This window comes from Gobio gobio (assembly GCF_949357685.1).
Source record: "Gobio gobio genome assembly, chromosome: 7".
Taxonomy (NCBI): domain Eukaryota; kingdom Metazoa; phylum Chordata; class Actinopteri; order Cypriniformes; family Gobionidae; genus Gobio; species Gobio gobio.
Window position 1 is genome coordinate 57215467 of NC_137103.1, and position 24018 is coordinate 57239484.

General features: G+C 39.6%; 2 protein-coding genes across 5 annotated transcripts in view; one reads left to right on the plus strand and one right to left on the minus strand.

The window, feature by feature from the left end:
* Nucleotides 1-2764, minus strand: part of mospd2 (motile sperm domain containing 2) — a 46047-nt gene extending 43283 nt beyond the window's left edge. The window contains exons 1-3 of one of the 2 annotated variants that reach the window (XM_079822478.1): nucleotides 2444-2764; nucleotides 2298-2355; nucleotides 665-820 (exon numbers count right to left, since the gene is read on the minus strand). In XM_079822478.1, coding sequence (XP_079678604.1) covers nucleotides 665-820; nucleotides 2298-2355; nucleotides 2444-2476 — 247 coding nt within the window. In that variant the 5' untranslated portion in view covers nucleotides 2477-2764. The remainder of the gene's footprint in view (nucleotides 1-664; nucleotides 821-2297; nucleotides 2356-2443) is intronic. The other variant, XM_079822479.1, reaches the window with a different exon arrangement.
* A 27-nt stretch (nucleotides 2765-2791) lies between these two features.
* The window catches only part of fancb (FA complementation group B), a 43638-nt gene continuing 22411 nt past the window's right edge, over nucleotides 2792-24018 (plus strand). Inside the window, exons 1-6 of one of the 3 annotated variants that reach the window (XM_079821789.1) lie at nucleotides 2792-2922; nucleotides 7643-8521; nucleotides 16274-16462; nucleotides 18134-18226; nucleotides 21676-21804; nucleotides 22162-22340. In XM_079821789.1, coding sequence (XP_079677915.1) covers nucleotides 7685-8521; nucleotides 16274-16462; nucleotides 18134-18226; nucleotides 21676-21804; nucleotides 22162-22340 — 1427 coding nt within the window. In that variant the 5' untranslated portion in view covers nucleotides 2792-2922; nucleotides 7643-7684. The remainder of the gene's footprint in view (nucleotides 2923-7642; nucleotides 8522-16273; nucleotides 16463-18133; nucleotides 18227-21675; nucleotides 21805-22161; nucleotides 22341-24018) is intronic. The other 2 variants (XM_079821791.1, XM_079821790.1) reach the window with 2 other exon arrangements.

Here is a 24018-nt window from a genome sequence, read left to right on the forward strand (position 1 = left end):
CATATTTATAACATAAAATGTCAAAATTATGACACTTCATCATACTTTTAACATAAAACATCAAAATTAGGACATACTAAGTCATATTTATAACATAAAACGTCAAAATTATGACATACTAAGTCATATTTATAACATAAAATGTCAAAATTATGACACTACGTCATACTTATAACATAAAACGTCAAAATTATGACATACTAAGTGATTTTTATAACATAAAACGTCAAAATTATGACATACTAAGTCATATTCATAACATCAAACGTCAAAATTATGACATACTACGTAATTTTTATAACATAAAACGTCAAAATTACGACATACTAAGTCGAAATTGACATCAATAACTCATGTTGTCGTTAGGATCAAGAGGAAAATACTAATAATATAATAATAAATATGACTGATGATTACTACATCTGCTCATTTAACAGGATACATTTGTCAAGGCTCATATTTCAGAAATAGCTTCTGAACTATGGAAACTATGATTAGAATAATTCTGCACTGCAAATGATTGTCTTAGTCCTAAAATAAGCTGATTTTGTTTTTGGTGAATGTGGCCAGGACATGTTTTCACGAGATTCACACAACAGGAACTGTCATGCATGTGAGCAACTTCCTCATTTCAGCCAGTTGTGTGAAAGGCAGCGATGCGTACCGTTCAGATTAAACTCTTTCCTCCACTGGAAGCTCTCGTCGATCATCTTTAAGGTGTCGTCCATAATAAAGTGCCTCCACGTGAGGTATCCTTCCACCAGAGCGTCGTCTCTCTGAAGCTTCTCCACGTCTCTGCTGTCATATTTATCCTGCCACTCTGACATTGGGTTACACATTGAATTAGTTACATAACAGTTCATTATTAGACATGAAAAGTCAAAATTATGGCACATTACATCATATTTATAACAAGAAAGGTCGAAATTATGACATACTAATCATGTTTATAGCATAAAAAGTCAAAATATGACATACTAAGTCATGTTTATAACATAAAAAGTCAAAATATGACATACTAAGTCATGTTTATAACATAAAAAGTCAAATAATGACATACTAATTCATGTTTATAACATAAAAAGTAAATTTATGACATACTAAGTCATGTTTATAGCATAAAAAGTCAAATTATGACATACTAAGTCATGTTTGTAACATGAAAGGTCGAAATAATGACATACTAAGTCATGTTTATAGCATAAAAAGTTAAATAATTCCATACTAAATCATGTTTATAACATGAAAGGTCGAAATTATAACATACTAAGTCATGTTTATAGCATAAAAAGTTAAATTATGACATACTAAATCATGTTTATAGGATAAAAAGTCAAATTATGACATACTAAATCATGTTTATAACATGAAAGGTCGAAATTATAACATACTAAGTCATGTTTATAACATAAAAAGTAAAATTATGACTTACTAAATCATGTTTATAACATGAAAGTTCGAATTTATGACATACTAAGTCATGTTTATAACATGAAAGTTCGAATTTATGACATACTAAATCATGTTTATAACATGAAAGTTCGAATTTATGTCATACTAAGTCATGTTTATAGCATAAAAAGTCAAATTATGACATACTATGTCATGTTTATAACATGAAAGTTCGAATTTATGACATACTAAGTCATGTTTATAGCATAAAAAGTCAAATTATGACATACTAAGTCATGTTTATAGAATAAAAAGTAAAATTATGACAAACTAAGTCATTTATAACATGAAAGGTCGATAACTGTGTGTGTGTGTGTGTGTGTGTGTGTGCGTGAATGTATATAAACACACACACACACACACACACACACACACACACACACATATACATACATGCATATATATATATATATATATATATATATATATATATATATATATATATATATATATATATATATATATATATATATATATATATACACACACACACACACACACACACACACACACACTACTCTGACACTGCACAATACAAGTTAACCGTACATTAAAGTACATACTGACTGACTTTTGCACTTATTGCTACTTATTCCTCATTAGTGCGAGTTTTACAACAGCAAAAATCCACATTATTATGATTAAAGCATGAATTATGATTCCTGACAGTTGAATCCAACAGCTGTGATATCACATATTAAACATCTGCCCTCATAATGAATGGCACATGATCCACAGGAAGTCTTAAATGTCATTTTTAATATTGAATATCTGCATTAATGTGTAATTATGAGATCAACACTTGTTATTGTGCAGCTTGAGAACTTAGCGGACTGCTAACTCACCCTCAACATACTCGCTTTTAAACCTCTGTCGCGTTTCTGCGATCTTGCTCTCGATGTCCTTTTGGAGAGAGCGAAATATTATTAATGAATTAATTTCAGATGCGAATAAAAGGCATAATGCTTGTTTTGTTTAGCTGTGTGATTACCTGCTCTGATTCCGCCTGTCCTGCCTCCGCCATGATGGAGCGCACTGTCAGTCAGCAGTGGCCGCTCTTCCGCGGAGTAGATCGCAGACTCCGGGAAACTGGACGCATGATGACGCCATGTTGGCTCAGAGATGTCAAACTAACCTTTGGACAGGCTTTTGGAGCAAGATAAAGTTCCTCTGATGTGCTCTGGTAATTGAAGGCTAATGATTGCATCATGTGCGCAATCTAAAAGCAGTAAAAGCCTATGACAACATCATTATTTGTGAAACAGTGATTGAATTGTAGCACTGTTTCTTTAAGAGATACCCGGAAAAACGTGACGTGCGGCAAATACGCGCGCGCTTTGAGGAAGAGAAGAAGCGTGTGGTGAGAATACACCGGAATACACACACACACACACACACACACACACACACACACACACACACACACACACACACAGATTCCAGTGTAAACAGAGAGAAAGTCATGCAGAGGTAAAGTATGAACCAGCCTATGCATTCTGTCATATATTCATTCCGCGAATTAATAGCGTATCATATGTTGTATCGTACGGAAGCCCATTTCCGCCACATTAAGCATTATTTTTTAAATCATTGACATAAAAAGTAGAAATGGACACATGCTAAGTCAATTATCAGATGTAAAGTTGAAATTATGACAAACTAAGTCATATTTATATAATACAATTCTAAATTATGACATTCCAAGTCATATTTATATCATAAAATTCAACATTTTTACATTCTAAGTCATTTTATAACATACAATTCTACATTTTTACATGCTAAGTCATATTTATATCATACAATTCTAAATTATGACATACTAAGTCATATTTATAACATACAATTCTAAATTATGATGCTGTCATATTTATAATAAAACATTCTAAAGTAAATTGACATACTAAGTCATATTTATATCATACAATTCTAAATTATGACATATTGACATTTATATCATAAAATTCTAAATTATGACATACTAAGTCATATTAATAACATAAAAGTTGAAATTGATATACTAAGTCATATTTATAACATAAAAGGTCGAAATTATGACATACTAAGTCATATTATATGCTAATTCTGAATTTTCATGTTATAAGTAAATGTTGAGATGAAAAGTTGAATTTATGATGTCATTTATGACATGAAAAGGCAAAATTATTATATACTAAGTCATATTTATAACATGAAATTCTAAATTATGACATTCTAAGTCATATTTATAACATAAAATTCAAAATTATGACATACTATCATATTTATAACATAAAATTCAAAATTATGACATACTAAGTCATATTTATAACATAAAATTCCAAAATTATGACATACTGTCATATTTATACCATAAAATTCTAAATGATGACATTCTAAGTCATATTTTTAACATAAAAGTCAAAATTATGATGTCATATTTATAACATAAAAGTCAGAATTATGACATACTAAGTCATATTTATAACATTAAGAGTCGAAATTATGACAAACTACGTCATTTATGAGATGAAAAGTCGGAATTATAGCATAAATTATGGCAAAAAGTCATAATTGTGAAATAAAAAGTTAAACTTACGACATACTAAGTTATAATTATAACGTTTTATGGCATAATTTTGACTTGGTATGTCTAATTTTGACTTTTTATGTCATAATTATGATGTACAAAAACATGATTTTATTTTCTAATGTGGTGTAAAGTATCATGTCCAGGTTAAAAATCAAATTAATATTAATGGCACAACTTCACTGTATATCAGTTACAAACTAATTAAAGCGAACCGTTTCTGTTCAAACCCATGCGTATAAACACCATTATCTGTTTACATTAAAAATAAAAAAGAATCATTTTGTTTTCATAAAGTCAGTCTATAGGCCCATATAAAAGGAATAAGTTCGCGAAATATATATTGCCTTAAATATTTTACAGATTGTGGTTCATAGTCCATTTGCTGGGTTAGTCCATATTCAACCCAAGTTACTTGGGTTATTTTTAACCCAGCATTTTTTAGAGTGTAAGCATTAAATGACTAGGTTGTAAATAGTTTTAAATGAAGTATAGTCCAGTCAGTGTGCACTTTATTATGCTGCTCGCTTGTTGATACTGTGTGCAATAGTGTCATTATTTTATTTATGCTTAAATATTTATTTTTCAGAATTTATTATCACCACTGAACTCTTTTTTTCTTTCTTGTTCTACCTCACCTGTTTTTACTATTTGTTAAATATAGTTTTTTTTAAGTTCAATAAATGTTCCTTTTTTAAATTGTAAATTTTAAATTGTTATCATCCTGATCATTGTGTCATTTTTATGATGTAAATTGAGGGAGCAAAAGCAGTATCGGCTCCAAATATTGGCTCCAGAGAATCGGTAGCTCGTATCGGCATCGGCTAAGGCTGATGAAAAAAAACGTTATCGGCACTAAAAAATCCATATCGGTCGATCCCTACATCCGATTATGGTAAAATGCTTAAATATCGGGGAAAATATCGGTAAATCAATATATCGGTCGATCACTATATCCAAGCACATGTGAAGAGGAGGATTTCTCCATCAGGATTGGGACGCGAGTGAACAAAGCCTAAGAAATAATCGTGAGCCTAACGCTGGTTACTTTCAGATTCTCATTAAATGATTTTGTTTTGGCTTTATAGGTATATACTTATATTTTTTAATTCTTGATCTGTTCTGAATACCGTTAAATTTAAAGGATTTTGTAACGCGTTGTGTCTGGACGAAAATCGGGATAGCTCACTTAACTGGAGAGGCGATGGACATTTCACAGCTCACACTTTATTCCCCGTGAAACTCGCGTAATAGTCCGTCACAAACGCTACACCGTCCACAGTGTTACTTAATAAAGAAAACAAATTGATTTGAGCAACAGAAAATAACCCACACACACGGGAGTGCTGAATCCTCAAGCCTCTCCACAGAGACCTCTAGTGGTCACACACATGGTTGCGGGATTTCTTAAATAATTCCAAAAGAGGCGCTAATCTGCCTTCAAACATTTTTATTTTGAAGGCCTAGTCTCTATTTTAACCTGAAATACTGCAATAATATATATTTTTTTTTTAATTACAAAAACGTTTTTTTTTTTTTATAATTTTCAATGGCAAAAATAGACCATAATTATTGCATAAATATAAAAAAATACCATCAAATCATCTCAAAATACAAAATTAAACAGAAAAAATATTATTGAAGAAAAATAAATTGCATTGGTTTAGCTGGGGTGGAGGAAGTTTAATTTTTATTCACTTATGAGCGGGAAGACGACCAGAGAAACCCCTAAATGAAGAGCAGCAGAGGGTTAAAGGAGCCACACCATATTCCTACTCATTACAACTAGTTGTGGAGTGAGGGAACTAAAATAACCTATATAGCTACGTTTGTAGTGTTTATAATGCTTGTAGTACATTTATAACGTTTTGCTTTATTTACCGGTATTATTTCTGAATGCAATAAAATGTGACTTACCTGGTTTTTTTTTCAACCAAACGATTAATCGGTTAAAATTCTTGTTGGTTAACGGTTAACCAGTTAATTTGCCTCCCGTATATATATATATATATATATATATATATGAAATTCAGCTCACCATATTGATTCTGCACTCAAATTAGTGCAGGATCAACTTTGCGTTGTGAATCAAAAGTGTTTGTGTGGAAAATCTAGTGGTTTAATGGAGAATACAGTCAAATGACCAATTGTATACAAGTAATTTTATGCTTGGCTTGACTTGTTTGAATGTAAATGGCTGTAGGCCTATAGTATATGGGTCGCAAAAAAAAAGTTTGAAAACCACTGTGATGCTCAATAAATTAGTCGTGTTGCATTTTCTCTCTGTCCTCAGTCCAAACGCCTCAAGTGTCTCTTCTTCTCTTCCTCCAGCGGATGATTTGAGTGGCCTTTCTCACGCTAAAGCGGCTCACAATGCTCTCGTTCAGAGGAGATGTGCTGGCTTTGAAATTATGACAAACTAAGTCATATTATATACTAATTCTGAATTTTCATGTTATAAGTAAATGTTGAGATGAAAAGTTGAATTTAGGACAAAAAGTCATATTTATAACAAAAAGTAGAATTTATGATGTCATTTATAACATGAAAAGGCAAAATTATGATTTAATAAGTCATATTTATAACACAAAATTAAAAATGATGACATACTAAGTCATATTTATAACATATGTCAAAATTGACATACTAAGTCATATTATGTGCTAATGCTGAATTTTCACGTTATAAGTAAATTTTGAGATGAAAAGTTGAATTTATGACATGCTAAGTCATATTTATAACATAAAAGGTCGAAATTATGACATACTAAGTCATATTTATAACATAAAAGGTCGAAATTATGACATACTACGTCATATTTCTATCATAAAGGTCGAAATTTTGACATACTACGTCATATTTATAACATAAAAGTCAAAATTATGACATACTAAGTCATTTATGAGATGAAAAGTCGGAATTTTAGCATATACACTGCAAAAAATGCTTTTCTTACTTAGTATTTTTGTCTTGTTTTCAGTCCAAATATCTAAAAAATCTTACATTAAGAAGCATTTACTAGACAAGCAAAAGTTTTTGTCTTGTTTTGGGGGAAAATAACTCAAAATTAAGGGAGTTTTTGCTTAAAATAAGCAAAATAATCTGCCAATGGAGTAAGCAAAATAATCTTAATTCAAACAGAAAACAAGATTATTTAGTTTAAAGATTAAGCAAAAACTCCCTTAATTTTGAGTTATTTTACCCCAAAATGAGACAAAAACTTTTGCTTGTCTAGTAAATGCTTCTTAATGTAAGATTTTTTAGATATTTGGACTGAAAACAAGACAAAAATACTAAGTAAGAAAAGCGTTTTTTGCAGTATATTATGGCAAAAAGTCAGTTGAATTTACGACATACTAAGCTGATGGGTCAAATATGATACTCAACGAACTTGACATACTATGTTATAAATATGACTTAGTATGTCATAATTTCAACTTTTTAAGTCATATTTATATATATATATTTTGAAATTATGACATTTTTTCCTCCATATTCTCACTATATATGAGCCATAAAAGCCCGATGGGTCAAATATGATGCTCAATAAATTAGTCGTGTTGCATTTTCTCTCTGTCCTCAATCCAAACGCCTCAAGTGTCTCTTCTTCTCTTCCTCCAGCGGATGATTTGAGTGGCCTTTCTCACGCTAAAGCGGCTCACAATGCTCTCGTTCAGAGGAGATGTGCTGGCTTTCCAGAGCAAGAGTTTGATCTCCAAAGGCCGAGATCACCGCAGAGGCTGTGAGGTTTCCGTCTCCCGCCTGTCCTTCTCCCGGGACTCGAGGAGCTTCTCCGTGATTGAGCGAGAGCTGGTGCTGGAGGACGGCTCAGCGGAGGCGGAGGCGGAGGTGCTTCTCTGCGCCTGTGCTGTGGATGTTCAGCGGAGGCAGAAGCTGGCCTGTGTGTTACTGAAGCTGAGCAGGAAGAGGACCTTCAGGTACATCCTGTGCTCCAGCGAGGGAAGGCGTCATGTGGAGATCGCCTTGCCGTACGAGATGAGCGAGAACGTGTCAATATTACAGGGCCCGATGTTGGTCTGGAGCCACGAGAACTCGGTTTTCTACGCGTCCTCAGGGACCAACGGCGTGAAGGAAGTCCCGATTCCCATGACGGTCAGATTCATTGGCGAACTTCCTCTTCAACAGAGAAAACTGGTGATTCACGCCACACAAAACGCACAACAAGCATTGTACTTCATAGAAGAAGACGAGTGCTGTGACGCCGCATGCCTGATGCCGGACGCCTACAGCTCGGTGGCCCAGTGCATGCTGGTCATCTCAGCCGAGCAGGTCTCCGGCTCCTTTAAATCAGCCGTTCTGGCGGCCACGAGCACCAAACAGCTGGTGAGTTTCGAGGACGGCGTTCCTCGGGACGTTTGCGCTCTTCCTTACGAGCAGCCGCTGAGCATCCAGACGGTCCACACGCTGAAGAACGACTGCCTCGTCGTCATAACCTTCCGTCGGGGAAACGTCTGCGCTGTGTGGAGAGACTCTTTCCAGGTGAGGACACCCGTCTTTATGATCTCTTGTGAGTGGACGGGATCTATTAGGCAGCAAGTGAACATTTTGTCCTCATGGTGCGTTCACACCGAACGCGATTCGCGCGAGTGATTTACATGTTAAGTCAATGCAGAGACGCGAAATGGCATTCTGCGGCGCAATTTGCGCGATTGAGGCGGCGAGATTCGAGCGATTGAGGCGTGTTGTGAACTTTTATCTTCTAAAGTGTAGGAAACTCAGAAGATGAAGACCAGGAGAATCTGGGATCAAACAGAAGTGATTCTTTTAATGAGAACTCTCTGTGCTGCAGGTCGTCCGAAAACAGTCTGACTCAAACAGCATACCTGATAGGTTATATACATTCCAAAGGGGGAAGGATTTACATTGAGGTTGAACAAAGAATGTAATTTAAATATACAGGTTTTGGGAAAACCTGCCCAGACAGAGTATCACCAATCCTACTCCTAATCAGCATAACTATTCAAACGCATAGAGGCAACGACGGTGAGAGTCTGAAAACAGGTCCGGCAGGAATCTCCTGCTGGAAACTCAACAATCTTCCTTTATACCTCAAATGCTCACTGTAAAACAGGCCAAGCAGGAAATCTCCTGCTGGAAAAACCCCAGAATTATTATCTATACCTTAAATGCTAAATACAATGTACTTTCTTAAATTTGAACTTTGGCGGATATTTCGCACCGCGTTAACCAATCAGGAGCTTGCTCTAGTAGTGACAACAATGAGGAGAAAATCTGTATATTAATATCTGGTTCAGACAATATGATTATCACTGTGATAACATTAAATGACATGAAACACAATCCAGTCTCTTTTTGTTAGATACAAGTTTATGTTTGATCAATAATACAAAAGTATAAGTAAAAGGTATAATAAGCTACACATGAAATAAAGCAAACAATTCAGTCAAACATTCAAAGTCAGTGCTAGTAGGCTAACGTTACAACTGCAACGTACAGTTATAGCCTAAAAATATAAAGTAATGAAACTTCTCTTTGCCTTCAGCCTAAACGATTTGCCAGGGAACAAATTATAGATCCATGAGACCAAAGATCGGCCTTTACAAGACGAATTATAGCTGGAGCCGCCACAGAGACATCAGAGCAGCGGCAGAAGAACTGGCTGAGGAAAGACTGATCTCACCGGGTTAATGAGCGCCGCTGATCCACTGGAGCTCACACACACACACACACACACCAGATCACATGTTCAAATAGACACTCTTTATATAAATAAACCACAGATTTGAGCTTTAAACTACTACATTATCGACTGAAAAAGTCTTAACACTACGTTTTGTCACACAGTAACAGTAGATTTTAACAAAAAAAAGACGTTTAAACACAGCCCATGTCAGCCATTTCTCAGCGAGACGAGCCGCTGGCAGAAGCTCCGCCCATGAGGAGAATCACGTCTGTTGTGAAGTGAATGTCACGCGCGATTGAAGCGAGTAAACTCAAAGTGTTAAAGCGTCCACCTTCACGCGAATCGCGTCCGGTGTGAACGCCACATAAGGATTTGAGCGAGTTTGACAAGGGCCAGATTGTGATGGTAGGGCTGCACAATATATCGAAATTATCGAAATATTGCAAATGTACGCAATATCTGAATGATTTTAATAGGCTACTTCAACGCTGTGAAAAGTCTACATTTTAGGTCGATGCATGTAGCAGAGAATAGACTGTTACTTACCCTCACCTAAAGGATTATTAGGAACACCTGTTCAATTTCTCATTAATGCAATTATCTAATCAACCAATCACATGGCAGTGTCTTCAATGCATTTAGGGGTGTGGTCCTGGTCAAGACAATCTCCTGAACTCCACACTGAATGTCAGAATGGGAAAGAAAGGAGATTTAAACCATTTTGAGCGTGGCATGGTTGTTGGTGCCAGACGGGCCGGTCTGAGTATTTCACAATCTGCTCAGTTACTGGGATTTTCACACACAACCATTTCTAGGGTTTACAAAGAATGGTGTGAAAAGGGAAAAGCATCCAGTATGCGGCAGTCCTGTGGGAGAAAATGCCTTGTTGATGCTAGAGGTCAGAGGTCATGGGCCGACTGATTCAAGCTGATAGAAGAGCAACTTTGACTGAAATAACCACTCGTTACAACCGAGGTCTGCAGCAAAGCATTTGTGAAGCCACAACACACACAACCTTGAGGCGGATGGGCTACAACAGCAGAAGACCCCACCGGGTACCACTCATCTCCACTACAAATAGGAAAAAGAGGCGACAATTTGCACCAAAATTGGACAGTTGAAGACTGTAAAAATGTTGCCTGGTCTGATGAGTCTGGATTTCTGTTGAGACATTCAGATGGTAGAGTCAGAATTTGGCGTAAACAGAATGAGAACATGGATCATCATGCCTTGTTCCCACTGTGCAGGCTGGTGGTGGTGGTGTAATGGTGTGGGGGATGTTTTCTTGGCACACTTTAGGCCCCTTAGTGCCAATTGGGCATGGTTTAAATGCCACGGCCTACCTGAGCATTGTTTCTGCCCATGTCCATCCCTTTATGAGCACCATGTCCCCATCCTCTGATGGCTACTTCCAGCAGGATAATGCACCGTCACAAAGCTCCAATCATTTCAAACTGGTTTCTTGAACATGACAATGAGTTCACTGGACTAAAATGGCCCCACAGTCTCCAGATCTCAACCCAATAGAGCATCTTTGGGATGTGGTGGAACGGGAGCTTCGTGCCCTGGATGTGCATCCCACAAATCTCCATCAACTGCAGATGCTCTCCTATCAATATGGGCCAACATTTCTAAAGAATGCTTTCAGCAGCTTGTTGAGTCAATGCCACGTAGAATTAAGGCAGTTCTGAAGGCCAAAGGGTCAAACACAGAATTAGTGTGTGTTCATAATAATCCTTTAGGTGAGTGTATATTCAGTGGCATAAAATAGTCTTAAAATGACAATAATATTGTTTATCGCAATTATTTCTGGGACGATATACCGCGAAACAAAAAGTAGTTATTGTGACAGGCCTAGGACCAACACAATATTAGGAAGGTACCAAAAGACACTGAAAACAAGTCTTCAACACACACACACACACACACACACACACCTGCATTAGACATAAGTGACACGCTTTCCTTCCGTCTTGCTGTGAACATTCCTCTTACAGGACGGCGCTCGAAAGATGGTCTGGATTAGCATTCGCTGCGATGCCAGATAACATACAATCTGACATTTTCTGCTGCTTTGAAATGTTCTGGTGGAATCGCTAACCTTTAAATGCAAGTCCTGAGAGCAGCTTTTAGACTGCGAGTCCTGTACAGTAAAACTCCTGAGCTGTGATTGACAGGACAAAGAGCTGCGGTCCACTTCCTGTTTATCGCTTATTAAACGCCTGAACCTCTTACAGGCAAACTGAACTTTAGAGAGCTGCGTCGAGGCCACCGGCTGCACTTCTGGATGCTTTACATGATTTAAAGTAAGACAAGTTTCCTATTTTAATTCGTCCCCTCAATGACTGACATTTTATTTAAACGGTTTTGAAAAACCTGGACACAATTATTTGAGGGAATTGCCCATGACCCTGTGGCCGGTTCTCCACTGGTCCTCCATGACCCTGTGGCCGGTTCTCCACTGGTCCTCCATGACCCTGTGGCCGGTTCTCCACTGGTCCTTCATGACCCTGTGGCCGGTTCTCCACTGGTCCTCCATGACCCTGTGGCCGGTTCTCCACTGGTCCTCCATGACCCTGTGGCCGGTTCTCCACTGGTCCTCCATGACCCTGTGGCCGGTTCTCCACTGGTCCCCCATGACCCTGTGGCCGGTTCTCCACTGGTCCTTCATGACCCTGTGGCCGGTTCTCCACTGGTCCTCCATGACCCTGTGGCCGGTTCTCCACTGGTCCTTCATGACCCTGTGGCCGGTTCTCCACTGGTCCTCCATGACCCTGTGGCCGGTTCTCCACTGGTCCTTCATGACCCTGTGGCCGGTTCTCCACTGGTCCCCCATGACCCTGTGGCCGGTTCTCCACTGGTCCTCCATGACCCTGTGGCCGGTTCTCCACTGGTCCTCCATGACCCTGTGGCCGGTTCTCCACTGGTGCTCCATGACCCTGTGGCCGGTTCTCCACTGGTCCTTCATGACCCTGTGGCCGGTTCTCCACTGTTCCTTCATGACCCTGTGGCCGGTTCTCCACTGGTCCTTCATGACCCTGTGGCCGGTTCTCCACTGGTCCTTCATGACCCTGTGGCCGGTTCTCCACTGGTCCTCCATGACCCTGTGGCCGGATCTCCACTGGTCCTCCATGACCCTGTGGCCGGTTCTCCACTGTTCCTTCATGACCCTGTGGCCGGTTCTCCACTGGTCCTTCATGACCCTGTGGCCGGTTCTCCACTGGTCCTTCATGACCCTGTGGCCGGTTCTCCACTGGTCCTTCATGACCCTGTGGCCGGTTCTCCACTGGTCCTTCATGACCCTGTGGCCGGTTCTCCACTGGTCCTCCATGACCCTGTGGCCGGATCTCCACTGGTCCTCCATGACCCTGTGGCCGGTTCTCCACTGGTCCTTCATGACCCTGTGGCCGGTTCTCCACTGGTCCTTCATGACCCTGTGGCCGGTTCTCCACTGGTCCTCCATGACCCTGTGGCCGGTTCTCCACTGGTCCTCCATGACCCTGTGGCCGGTTCTCCACTGGTCCTTCATGACCCTGTGGCCGGTTCTCCACTGGTCCTTCATGACCCTGTGGCCGGTTCTCCACTGGTCCTCCATGACCCTGTGGCCGGTTCTCCACTGGTCCTTCATGACCCTGTGGCCGGTTCTCCACTGGTCCTCCATGACCCTGTGGCCGGTTCTCCACTGGTCCTTCATGACCCTGTGGCCGGTTCTCCACTGGTCCTCCATGACCCTGTGGCCGGTTCTCCACTGGTCCTTCATGACCCTGTGGCCGGTTCTCCACTGGTCCTTCATGACCCTGTGGCCGGTTCTCCACTGGTCCTCCATGACCCTGTGGCCGGTTCTCCACTGGTCCTCCATGACCCTGTGGCCGGTTCTCCACTGGTCCTCCATGACCCTGTGGCCGGTTCTCCACTTGTCCTTCATGACCCTGTGGCCGGTTCTCCACTGGTCCTTCATGACCCTGTGGCCGGTTCTCCACTGGTCCTTCATGACCCTGTGGCCGGTTCTCCACTGTTCCTTCATGACCCTGTGGCCGGTTCTCCACTGGTCCTCCATGACCCTGTGGCCGGTTCTCCACTGGTCCTCCATGACCCTGTGGCCGGTTCTCCACTGGTCCTCCATGACCCTGTGGCCGGTTCTCCACTGGTCCTCCATGACCCTGTGGCCGGTTCTCCACTGGTCCTCCATGACCCTGTGGCCGGTTCTCCACTGGTCCTCCATGACCCTGTGGCCGGTTCTCCACTTGTCCTTCATGACCCTGTGGCCGGTTCTCCACTGGTCCTTCATGACCCTGTGGCCGGTTCTCCACTGGTCCTTCATGACCCTGTGGCCGGTTCTCCACTGTTCCTTCATGACCCTGTGGCCGGTTCTCCACTGGTCCTCCATGACCCTGTGGCCGGTTCTCCACTGGTCCTCCATGACCCTGTGGCCGGTTCTCCACTGGTCCTCCATGACCCTGTGGCTGGTTCTCCACTGGTCCTCCATGACCCTGTGGCCGGTTCTCCACTGGTCCTCCATGACCCTGTGGCCGGTTCTCCACTGTTCCTTCATGACCCTGTGGCCGGTTCTCCACTGGTCCTCCATGACCCTGTGGCCGGTTCTCCACTGGTCCTCCATGACCCTGTGGCTGGTTCTCCACTGGTCCTCCATGACCCTGTGGCCGGTTCTCCACTGGTCCTCCATGACCCTGTGGCCGGTTCTCCACTGTTCCTTCATGACCCTGTGGCCGGTTCTCCACTGGTCCTCCATGACCCTGTGGCTGGTTCTCCACTGGTCCTCCATGACCCTGTGGCCGGTTCTCCACTGGTCCTTCATGACCCTGTGGCCGGTTCTCCACTGGTCCTTCATGACCCTGTGGCCGGTTCTCCACTGGCCGGCCGATATATCGGTCTAACACTACTCTGGAGCGAGACCCTGTAATGCTCTAAAAACCATTAATAAGACCTTGTATTGCACTCTAAAATCAGCAGGTAGCCAGTGCAGAGAGACCCGTATAGGATATTTACTAGAACATTTCCTCGTGCCAGTCAACAATCTTGCCGCGGCGTTTTGCACTAACTGCAACCTAGCAAACAAATTTTTAATTAAAAGGAATTGCAATAATCCAGTCTGGATGAAATAAAAGCATGAATTACCGTCTCCATATCCTTAAAAGTCAAGAAGCTCTTCAATTTAGCAATGTTCCTCTATTGAAAGAAACTACCTTAACCACCGCATTAATTTGTCTATCAAATTTTAGCTCAGAGTCAAATATCACCCCAAGATTCCTCGCCTGTGTGGTGATGTTAGTAGCTAAAGGACCAAGGTGAGGTGTAATATTTTTGGCAATCTTCGACGGACCAAAGATCATCCCCTCAGATTTAGACTCATTCAACTGCAAGAAACTAGCAGCCATTCAGGCCTTAATCTCATCCAGACAGTCAAGCAAAGCCTTAAGTCTGGAGTCGCCATCACAATTCAGATACATCTGGGTATCATCGGCATAACAGTGACCTTATATTTTTGACAGATTATTCCCAGAGGAAGCATATATAAAGAGAAAAGTACAGGACCCAGACATGAACCCTGAGGAACCCCTGATATTAAAGGCTGAGATATTATTCAGTTATTTACATTATCCAGCGAATTATTCTTCACTCTTTAACCTATTAAACAGTTTATAAATCTACTAAAACTGTAGTTTAAAATTAAGTATTACATTTCGGAGCCATTTATGAAAACAAACGAAAAGATGCTGAGAGACTCTGTTTTCTACACTACAGCCTAGTTCTGCTCAACGTGGAGTATTACGCTAAACTAAACAGCAATGCTATTTGTTGTCCAGGTGGTTGAGATTGTTTGTTGTTGTTTTTTAATTGGTTAGAATTACTTTTTAAACAAAAACAGTTAAGCAACAGTGCACTTTTTGTTAATTTTTTGCTCTTTCAGACCCCTCTATTTATCGGTGTATAAATAAGTTTTGTTACGTTTTCTGTGCAAGGAGGGAGTGATTGTTATAAATAAAATGGTTTGTTCAGTTCAGTGGTGTTGTAATCGTGTCAAAAACAGAAGAATGACAGTAAATAAATATCGGTTCTGTATATCGGGCACATAAAAACAAAAATTATCGGCATCGGTTCTAAAAAATCAATATCGGTCGATCACTACTTCTAACACATCAACTTTGAGGACAAAATGTTCACTTCACTTGCTAACAGAGATCTGAAGAATAACAGTAAATAAATATCGGTTCTGTATATCGGGCACATAAAAACAAAAATTATCGGTATCGGTTCTAAAAAAAATCAATATCGGTCGATCACTACTTCTAACACATCAACTTTGTGGACAAAATGTTCACTTCACTTGCTAACAGATATGAAGAATAACCGTAAATAAAAATCGGTTCTGTATATCGGGCACATAAAAACAAAAATTATCGGTATCGGTTCTAAAAAATCAATATCGGTCGATCACTACTTCTAACACATCAACTTTGAGGACAAAATGTTCACTTCACTTGCTAACAGAGATCCTCAGTGTTATTGACTTCATATACTCATTCTTCTCCTGAAGTGTATTCAGACGTGCTCTTGATGTCCCACAGGTGGCGCTGTGTTGGACAGGAGTGAGTCTGCTGCTCGTCGATGACTTCGTGGGATGCGGGACGGATCAGATGCTGCTCGTGTTCGAGGACCAGAGTTCATCTGGAGAGATGCTCAGCAACTTCCTGCTCACCGACCTGTGCGGCATCACCTATTCCGTCCGTCAGCGGTTCCATCTTCATCTCTCACTGGTTTAGCTGGATAAATCCTCTTCGGCTCATCCGCGGTCAAAAGTGACCAAAAGCAATGTATTTTTGTTCATTTATACCAGGGCTCTGAACCGGTTCAAGGAACGAAAACGAAAACCGGAAACGAACGAAATTTTAAGAGGAACGAAAACGAAATCAAAATCAATTTGAATCTTTCTGAACAGAAACGTTAATTTGAAATGAGCATTAACCGGTTAATAACGTTATTTTATCGTTCTCTTTAATATTTTAATCTGGCAGTGGCCAATCATGAATAGAGTAGTCCAGCATGTGATGTGACGGATCAAGCGTGAGTGAAATGTCATCTATGAATCTACTGGTTACGCAAGTCAGTGTGAGCGCATTTACACGCCTCAAGCACATTTCTTTCCCCACTGAGCTCATCAATGAAAGCGCAGGTATTGGAGGATGTTCTTTTCGTACGTTTAAATAAGCAGTACGGACTTTAAGCTCAAATAGTCTGATTTAGGCTAGTTTATGGATTCCGTTTAAGCCTATCCAAGATGGTTACTAGCATCTATCAAACATTTGTCCTATAGTCTTTCAGATTGCCAATACAGGACAGGTCAATGTTTTCTATATAGACGAATGATGCTTCGTGTTAAATGGTATGTTATATTGCATTAAATGATCAAGCTTTATTAGCTGACTGAATTTGAGAATGTGATGCAAGGACGTGTTGCGCAGTGTTTGCTTTGAAATTAGCAGCATTAAAAGAGCAATGGTTATCCAGTTTATTTATTCTTTATTCATGCAATTTTTAAAACAAGTCGTGTTGAAAAAAAGTGATGTACAAAGAATGTTATCACTCTTCTGAAAAGAATTAGGCATAGTAAAACAGGTCAATATTTGTCCCGCTGTTTATGCTTTGTAATTAATGCTTGTATTTCTGTTGTGGTTTTAAAAATGTTATGAAATAAATATTCAAGTTTAATTATCATGCGTTATATTATTATTGAGTGAAAATAAGTCTTTATTTATACTTATTTGTTTAAAGTATAGGCTAAATTATAATAACGTTATTAACCAGTATTTTTTCAAATCAAACCGTTTTCGGAACAGTAATGTTTAATGAGGAACGCAAAAACGGAAACGTTATAATATCGATTCTGCTCGGAGTGAACCAATTTATATTTTTTCTCGTTTTTAAGCCCTGGTTTATAGAGATTATTATTCTGAATTTGGAGGGGATTTTATGATACAATGCAGGAGGGCTGTGTAAGAAATATCGATTTCTGGATTTTAATCGATTCTCAATTTTACGAACCGATATCGATTCTTAACCCTCTGGTGCTCTTCTGTCATTTCTGACCGGAAAATATTCTGTTTTGAAATGTTAAAAATCACAGCTTCAAGAGGCTTTTTTCCCCGACCCTTTAGTTTAGCGTATCCGAATCATGTCCGTGTGTTCCCATAGCTAATGCGACAAAACTCACCAAGTGTCATCCCATTCCCAAATGTAAAATTTCAAAACGTAAACATTTGTTTGGTCAATTCTGACCGAAGAGGCCCTGAGGGTTAAACTAAGTTGAGAAATGTTGCATGGTTAGTTGCGTTTGATAGTTAGCATTTCTCACTGCTGTCAGACGTCAACTATTCCATGTTTTCTATTAAATAAATTTGCTCTTTGTTAACACTATGAATGCTTTGCAGTGTGGGCGATCAGACGGTGAAGTCCTGAACACATCAGACACGGCGCAGGAGAACTTCCTTCTCACAGCTCAAGCTTTAGAGTCCAGACTGCAGGTGCTTTAACCCATACAGAACTCTACACTCGTTTATAAACAAGCCAAACAGCTTCTCTATATGGATACATTGTTCTAGTTATAAAGTATGTTTACAGGCTATTTAATTAATACAATTAAAACCAAATTAATTCATTAAAACTAAATCCACAAAATGGTGTACGTTTCTTTATATGAAGCGCCTGACGGTATAGATCCTTTTCTTATAGACTCTTAATTCTTCTAAAATGGAGATATTATTAGAATATTTCAACCAAAAGTGAAAAATTCAAGGCAAAACCTGTTACTGCTGTTATTTTCTGTAGAACTGAGTTGAATGATATCCATGTTTTACTATATCGACCATTTTGGGTATCAGCCATCTTGGGTACCGGCCATTTTGGTTATTGGCCATTTTGGTTATTGGCCATTTTGGGTATCGTCCATTTTGAGTATCGGCCATTTTGGGCATTGGCCATTTTGAGTATCGGCCATTTTGCGTATCGTCCATTTTGGGTATTGGCCATTTTGAGATTCGTCCATTTTGGGTATTGGCCATTTTGAGTATCGTCCATTTTGGGTATTGGCCATTTTGAGTATCGGCCATTTTGCGTATCGGCCATTTTGGGTATTGGCCATTTTGAGTTTCGTCCATTTTGGGTATTGGCCATTTTGAGGATCAGCCATTTTGAGTATCGGCCATTTTGAGGATCAGCCATTTTGCGTATCGGCCATTTTGGGTATTGGCCATTTTGAGTATCGGCCATTTTGCATATCGGCCATTTTGAGTATCGGCCATTTTGGGTATTGGCCATTTTGAGTATCGTCCATTTTGGGTATTGGCCATTTTGAGTATCGTCCATTTTGCTTGATTTAATCAGAATAACAGTGTCACTCAAATGCATAGATTCAATCAGGCTACCACTCAGGGGCTCCAAAAGTCGTTAAAGACTAATGGTGCTCATTTTAGAAACAATGAAGAGAACAGGAACAGGCCTGCAAAATACAGGTTTTGGGAAACCTGCCCAGACAGAGTATCACCAATCTCTGAGCTTGTTATGCTAAATGGTCAGGAAGTGCATAAAGACAAAATACGTAATGTCTCCAACCCATGAGCTGTTTAACTTGATCATGTTAGAATGTAGTCAATCTTTACCTTTAACTGTTCTATAATATATTTCAAATATTAATAAATTTGTAATCTTACAGTAGCATCATTTTTATTAGTAGTTAACTAAGAATGAGCAATACTTCTACAGCATTTATTAATCCTAATGTTAATTTAAACATTTACTCGTACATGTTTAAGATCTAAAGTATCTCTTTATATTTGTCAAAGGTGCAGTGAGCGATTTCTGAGAAGCGCTGTTGACAATGGAACACGTGTGTAGCCAATCAGCAGTAAGGGGCGTGTCCACTCATGAGGGGGAGGGGCCTGTGCTGCATAGCGTGTTTATTTTACTTAAAGTTTTAGTAATTTTGTTGTGTTTTTGTCTTTTTTTTTTAAATTAGTTTTTAAATATGTTTTAGTAATTTTTATTTTCTTGATTTTAGTACATCAAGTTAAACTAAATGGAAACATTTTAAATGTTTCAATGGCAACTATCTGAAATAAAATACGTATTTTTATATATTTAATTTTATTTAAGTTAAAATGTATTTTATTGTTTATTGCATATCTCAATTTTTAAAAAAACGAAATAAAATACAATGTTTAAAAACTAAGTAAAAGTTACGTTGTAAAAGCATTTCATACAAGTTCCAAAAAAGTTTCAATAAAAGTATCAAATATGACTTATATTCCATATTATATGATTTATGACCATATTCCAAGTCTTTTGAAGTCATGTGATGATTAATCACACATCTGACCGTATTCAGATCTGACAGATGTGATCAGCTTCAACAGATTATCAATGAAATTTTGTATTATTTTTTGCATGCTGTTTTTATAATTGTTTAAGACTACAAATTAAATGTGTGTCTTTTCTTCACACAAAGCATCATATGCACTTTTGGTGCTTTTTGTCCATATCTAAGTTCATGACTGTAAATGCATTTTATTTAGTTTTTAGATGCGTCACGTTCATTTTCTGTGGCTTCCGGTGGAACATGGAATATTCCTCTCAAATGTAACATCCATAGCGCCACGAACTGTCCAAAGTTGCACTTACTTACAGAAACAGAAGTATTTTCCTCTGATTCCGTGGCTCAAGACGTTTCGAGAACCCTATGACGTCATTTTCGAGATAGCCAATTTTCCCGCCAAAAACCTACTTTTTCAAAGTCCTCCTAGATGGACTAAATTGGCGAATTAATTTTTCTGTAGTGCTTGCGAAAATAGACATAAGGCTGTATCTCCACAACGCTGACCAAACTTGGTACATGTCTTCACAAACATGACCTGAGGCTACATGCAGAGTTTTGGCGCAGCACTACCTACTGTTTAGGAGATACAAAAAATGGCTATTTTTGCATATAACTTCTGAACGGTTTGCCCAAAAATGATAAAAAGTGGTCTTGTTAGATTCGGGGCGGCATGCTGAGTTGAATGATATCCATGTTTTACTATACTGACCATTTTGGGTATCGGCCATCTTGGGTACCGACCATTTTGGGTATCGGCCATTTTGGGTATCGTCCTTTTTGACTATCGTCCATTCTGGGTATCGGCCATTTTGGGTATCGGCCATTTTGGTTATTGGCCATTATGGGTATCGTCCATTTTGAGTATCGTCCATTTTGAGTATCGTCCATTTTGAGTATCGTCCATTTTGGCTATCAGCCATTTTGATTATCGTCCATTTTGATTATCGTCCATTTTGAGTATCGTCCATTTTGAGTATCGTCCATTTTGGCTATCAGCCATTTTGGGTATCGTCCATTTTGAGTATCGTCCATTTTGGGTATCGGCCATTTTGGGTATTGGCCATTTTGAGTATCGGCCATTTTGAGTATCGGCCATTTTGCATATCAGCCATTTTGGCTATCAGCCATTTTGGGTATCGTCCATTTTGAGTATCGTCCATTTTGAGTATCGGCCATTTTGGGTATCGGGCATTTTGAGTATCGGCCATTTTGCGTATCGGCCATTTTGGGTATTGGCCATTTTGAGTATCGTCCATTTTGGGTATTGGCCATTTTGAGTATCGTCCATTTTGGGTATTGGCCATTTTGAGTATCGTCCATTTTGGGTATTGGGTATTTTGAGTATCGTCCATTTTGCGTATTGGCCATTTTGAGTATCGTCCATTTTGGGTATTGGGTATTTTGAGTATCGTCCATTTTGCGTATCGTCCATTTTGGGTATTGGCCATTTTGAGTATCGTCCATTTTGCGTATCGGCCATTTTGGGTATTGGCCATTTTGAGTATCGTCCATTTTGGGTATTGGGTATTTTGGGTATTGGGTATTCCTCTCAAATGTAACGCTCATGGTTAATACTCTTCTGCTGTTGTGATTGGTTTGTAGAGCGGCCTGAACTTCCTGGAAGACCTTCAGAGAGACGCGGAGGTCAAAGACAGACTCACACTGCAGTCATTAGTGGCCTTGACTGACCTGGTGTCCGGCAGAGAACATGTGATATTCCCTCCAGAACAGGTTCTTTAACTTTCATAGTAATATCTTGGTGTGTTTTCTGGCTCTACTAGAGCAGGTAATGTTGATTATCTCCTCATATTCTCCATTGTTGCGGCTCCTCTCTTCTCAGTCTGTCAGTAATGCTCTGTTTACTTCCTGTCTCTATGAAGCCCCTCCTTCTGAAAAGCACACTGTGCTCTGATTGGTCGGTTGGAGCAGTGTGTTGTGATTGGCGTTTGGGAAATGCCCCGCCCCTTACTATAAACACCAGTTTCAACACACGACTAACTAACTCAACCAGGCCCCGCCCCTTTATTCTACATTCCTCTTTAAACAGTGCTGGAGATGTTTCACAGTTTGTGTGTAACTGTGCCGTAGGAAGGGCTTGTTTCCCTGTGGGATGAAGATGATGATGCTGGAGAGGAAGAGCGTGACGTCTGGGATGATGGGATGCAGACTGAATGTGCCGAAGCTCTTCTGAAGGTGGACGGAGTTTGGCAGAGAGTCATTGGACAGAGTTTGGTCGTCGGTGTCATCCTGAGACCCACAAATAACACGTATGTCACTCCTGTTACGCTGGATCCTAAAATATCAATATTACAATATTTGATAAAAATGTATGTGATTTATGTCAAGTCACCTTTATTACAGTGATCAACAGGAAAATATTGATTCAGTGATGCAAACACACTTCGGCTGTGAGCTCTAAAAAGACAAAAGTCATCACAAGCATGACCTGAGGCTACATGCAGAGTTTTGGCGCAGCGCCACCTACTGTTTAGGAGATACAAAAATGATAAAAAGTGGTCTTGTTAGATTCGGGACGGCATGCTGAGTCGAATGATATCCATGTTTTACGATATCGACCATTTTGGGTATCGGCCATTTTGGGCATCTGCCATTTTGGGTATCGGCCATTTTGGGTATCGGCCATTTTGGGCATCGGCCATTTTGGGTATGGCAGCCATTTTGGGTATTGGCCATTTTGGGTATCGGCCATTTTGAGTATTGGCCATTTTGAGTAATGGTCATTTTGGCTATCGGCCATTTTGGGTATCGGCCATTTTGAGTATCGACCATTTTGGGTATCGGCCATTTTGGGTATCGGCCATTTTGAGTATTGGCCATTTTGTCTATCAGCCATTTTGGGAATCGGCCATTTTGGCTATCAGCCATTTTGGGTATCGGACATTTTGAGTATTGGCCATTTTGAGTATCGGACATTTTGGGTATCAGCCATTTTGGGTATCAGCCATTTTGGGTATCTGACATTTTGGGTATCTGACATTTTGAGTATTGGCCATTTTGGCTATCAGCCATTTTGGGAATCGGCCATTTTGGGTATCGGCCATTTTGAGTATCGGACATTTTGGGTATCGGCCATTTTGAGTATCGGCCATTTTGGGTGGACGGAAAATGTATGTGATTTATGTCAAGTCACCTTTATTTCAGTGATCAACAGGAAAATAATGATTCAGTGATGCAAACACACTTCGGCTGTGAGCTCTAAAAAGACAAAAGTGTAAATTATTATCAATTATTGAAATAGTTCAATTTGACCCTACAGAAAACAGTCATCGTCCAGCTATATGTCCTAATATAATAATACAATAGAAACAAACGGCAATATTTACCAACAGATATTATGTTGCAAAGCGTTTTAATGCATTTAAAACACCATGCGGGATATTTTGAGTTGGTTACCCGAATGATTCGTTCACTTGTGGTTTTATTGATTCATTGAACAGCTGATTCACAGAAATGATTCGTTTTGTCATTTTTGCTTCTGAAGTTTAAGATGAAGATCTCCCAGTGTTATGTTAGTATCATTGATATTCTATGATAGTTTTTGTTAATATTTTGAATATTTTAGTTTTAGTCATTTTGTTGTGTTTTTGTCATTAGAGGCCAAGCTCTTAAGGTAATCAGTGGCGTTCTCTATTCCGCTCTTGAGTCAATGGCAGCCCATAGAACCGCTTGCGGGAAAGTTATGGAATTTGGCACACTTATAGAGGACAGTCTGAACTGTCAACATACCAAATTTGGAGTCTCTAACTCAATCCCTCTAGCGCCACCAACTGTCCAAAGTTGCACTCACGTTTAATAACTTTTGAACCGTAAGTGATAGAAACAACCCTGAGTTCCATGGCTCAAGGCGATTCGATTGAACCCTATGACATCATCGCTAGTGCCAATTTTCCCGCCAAAATAACCTTCTTCATACCCCTCTAGACG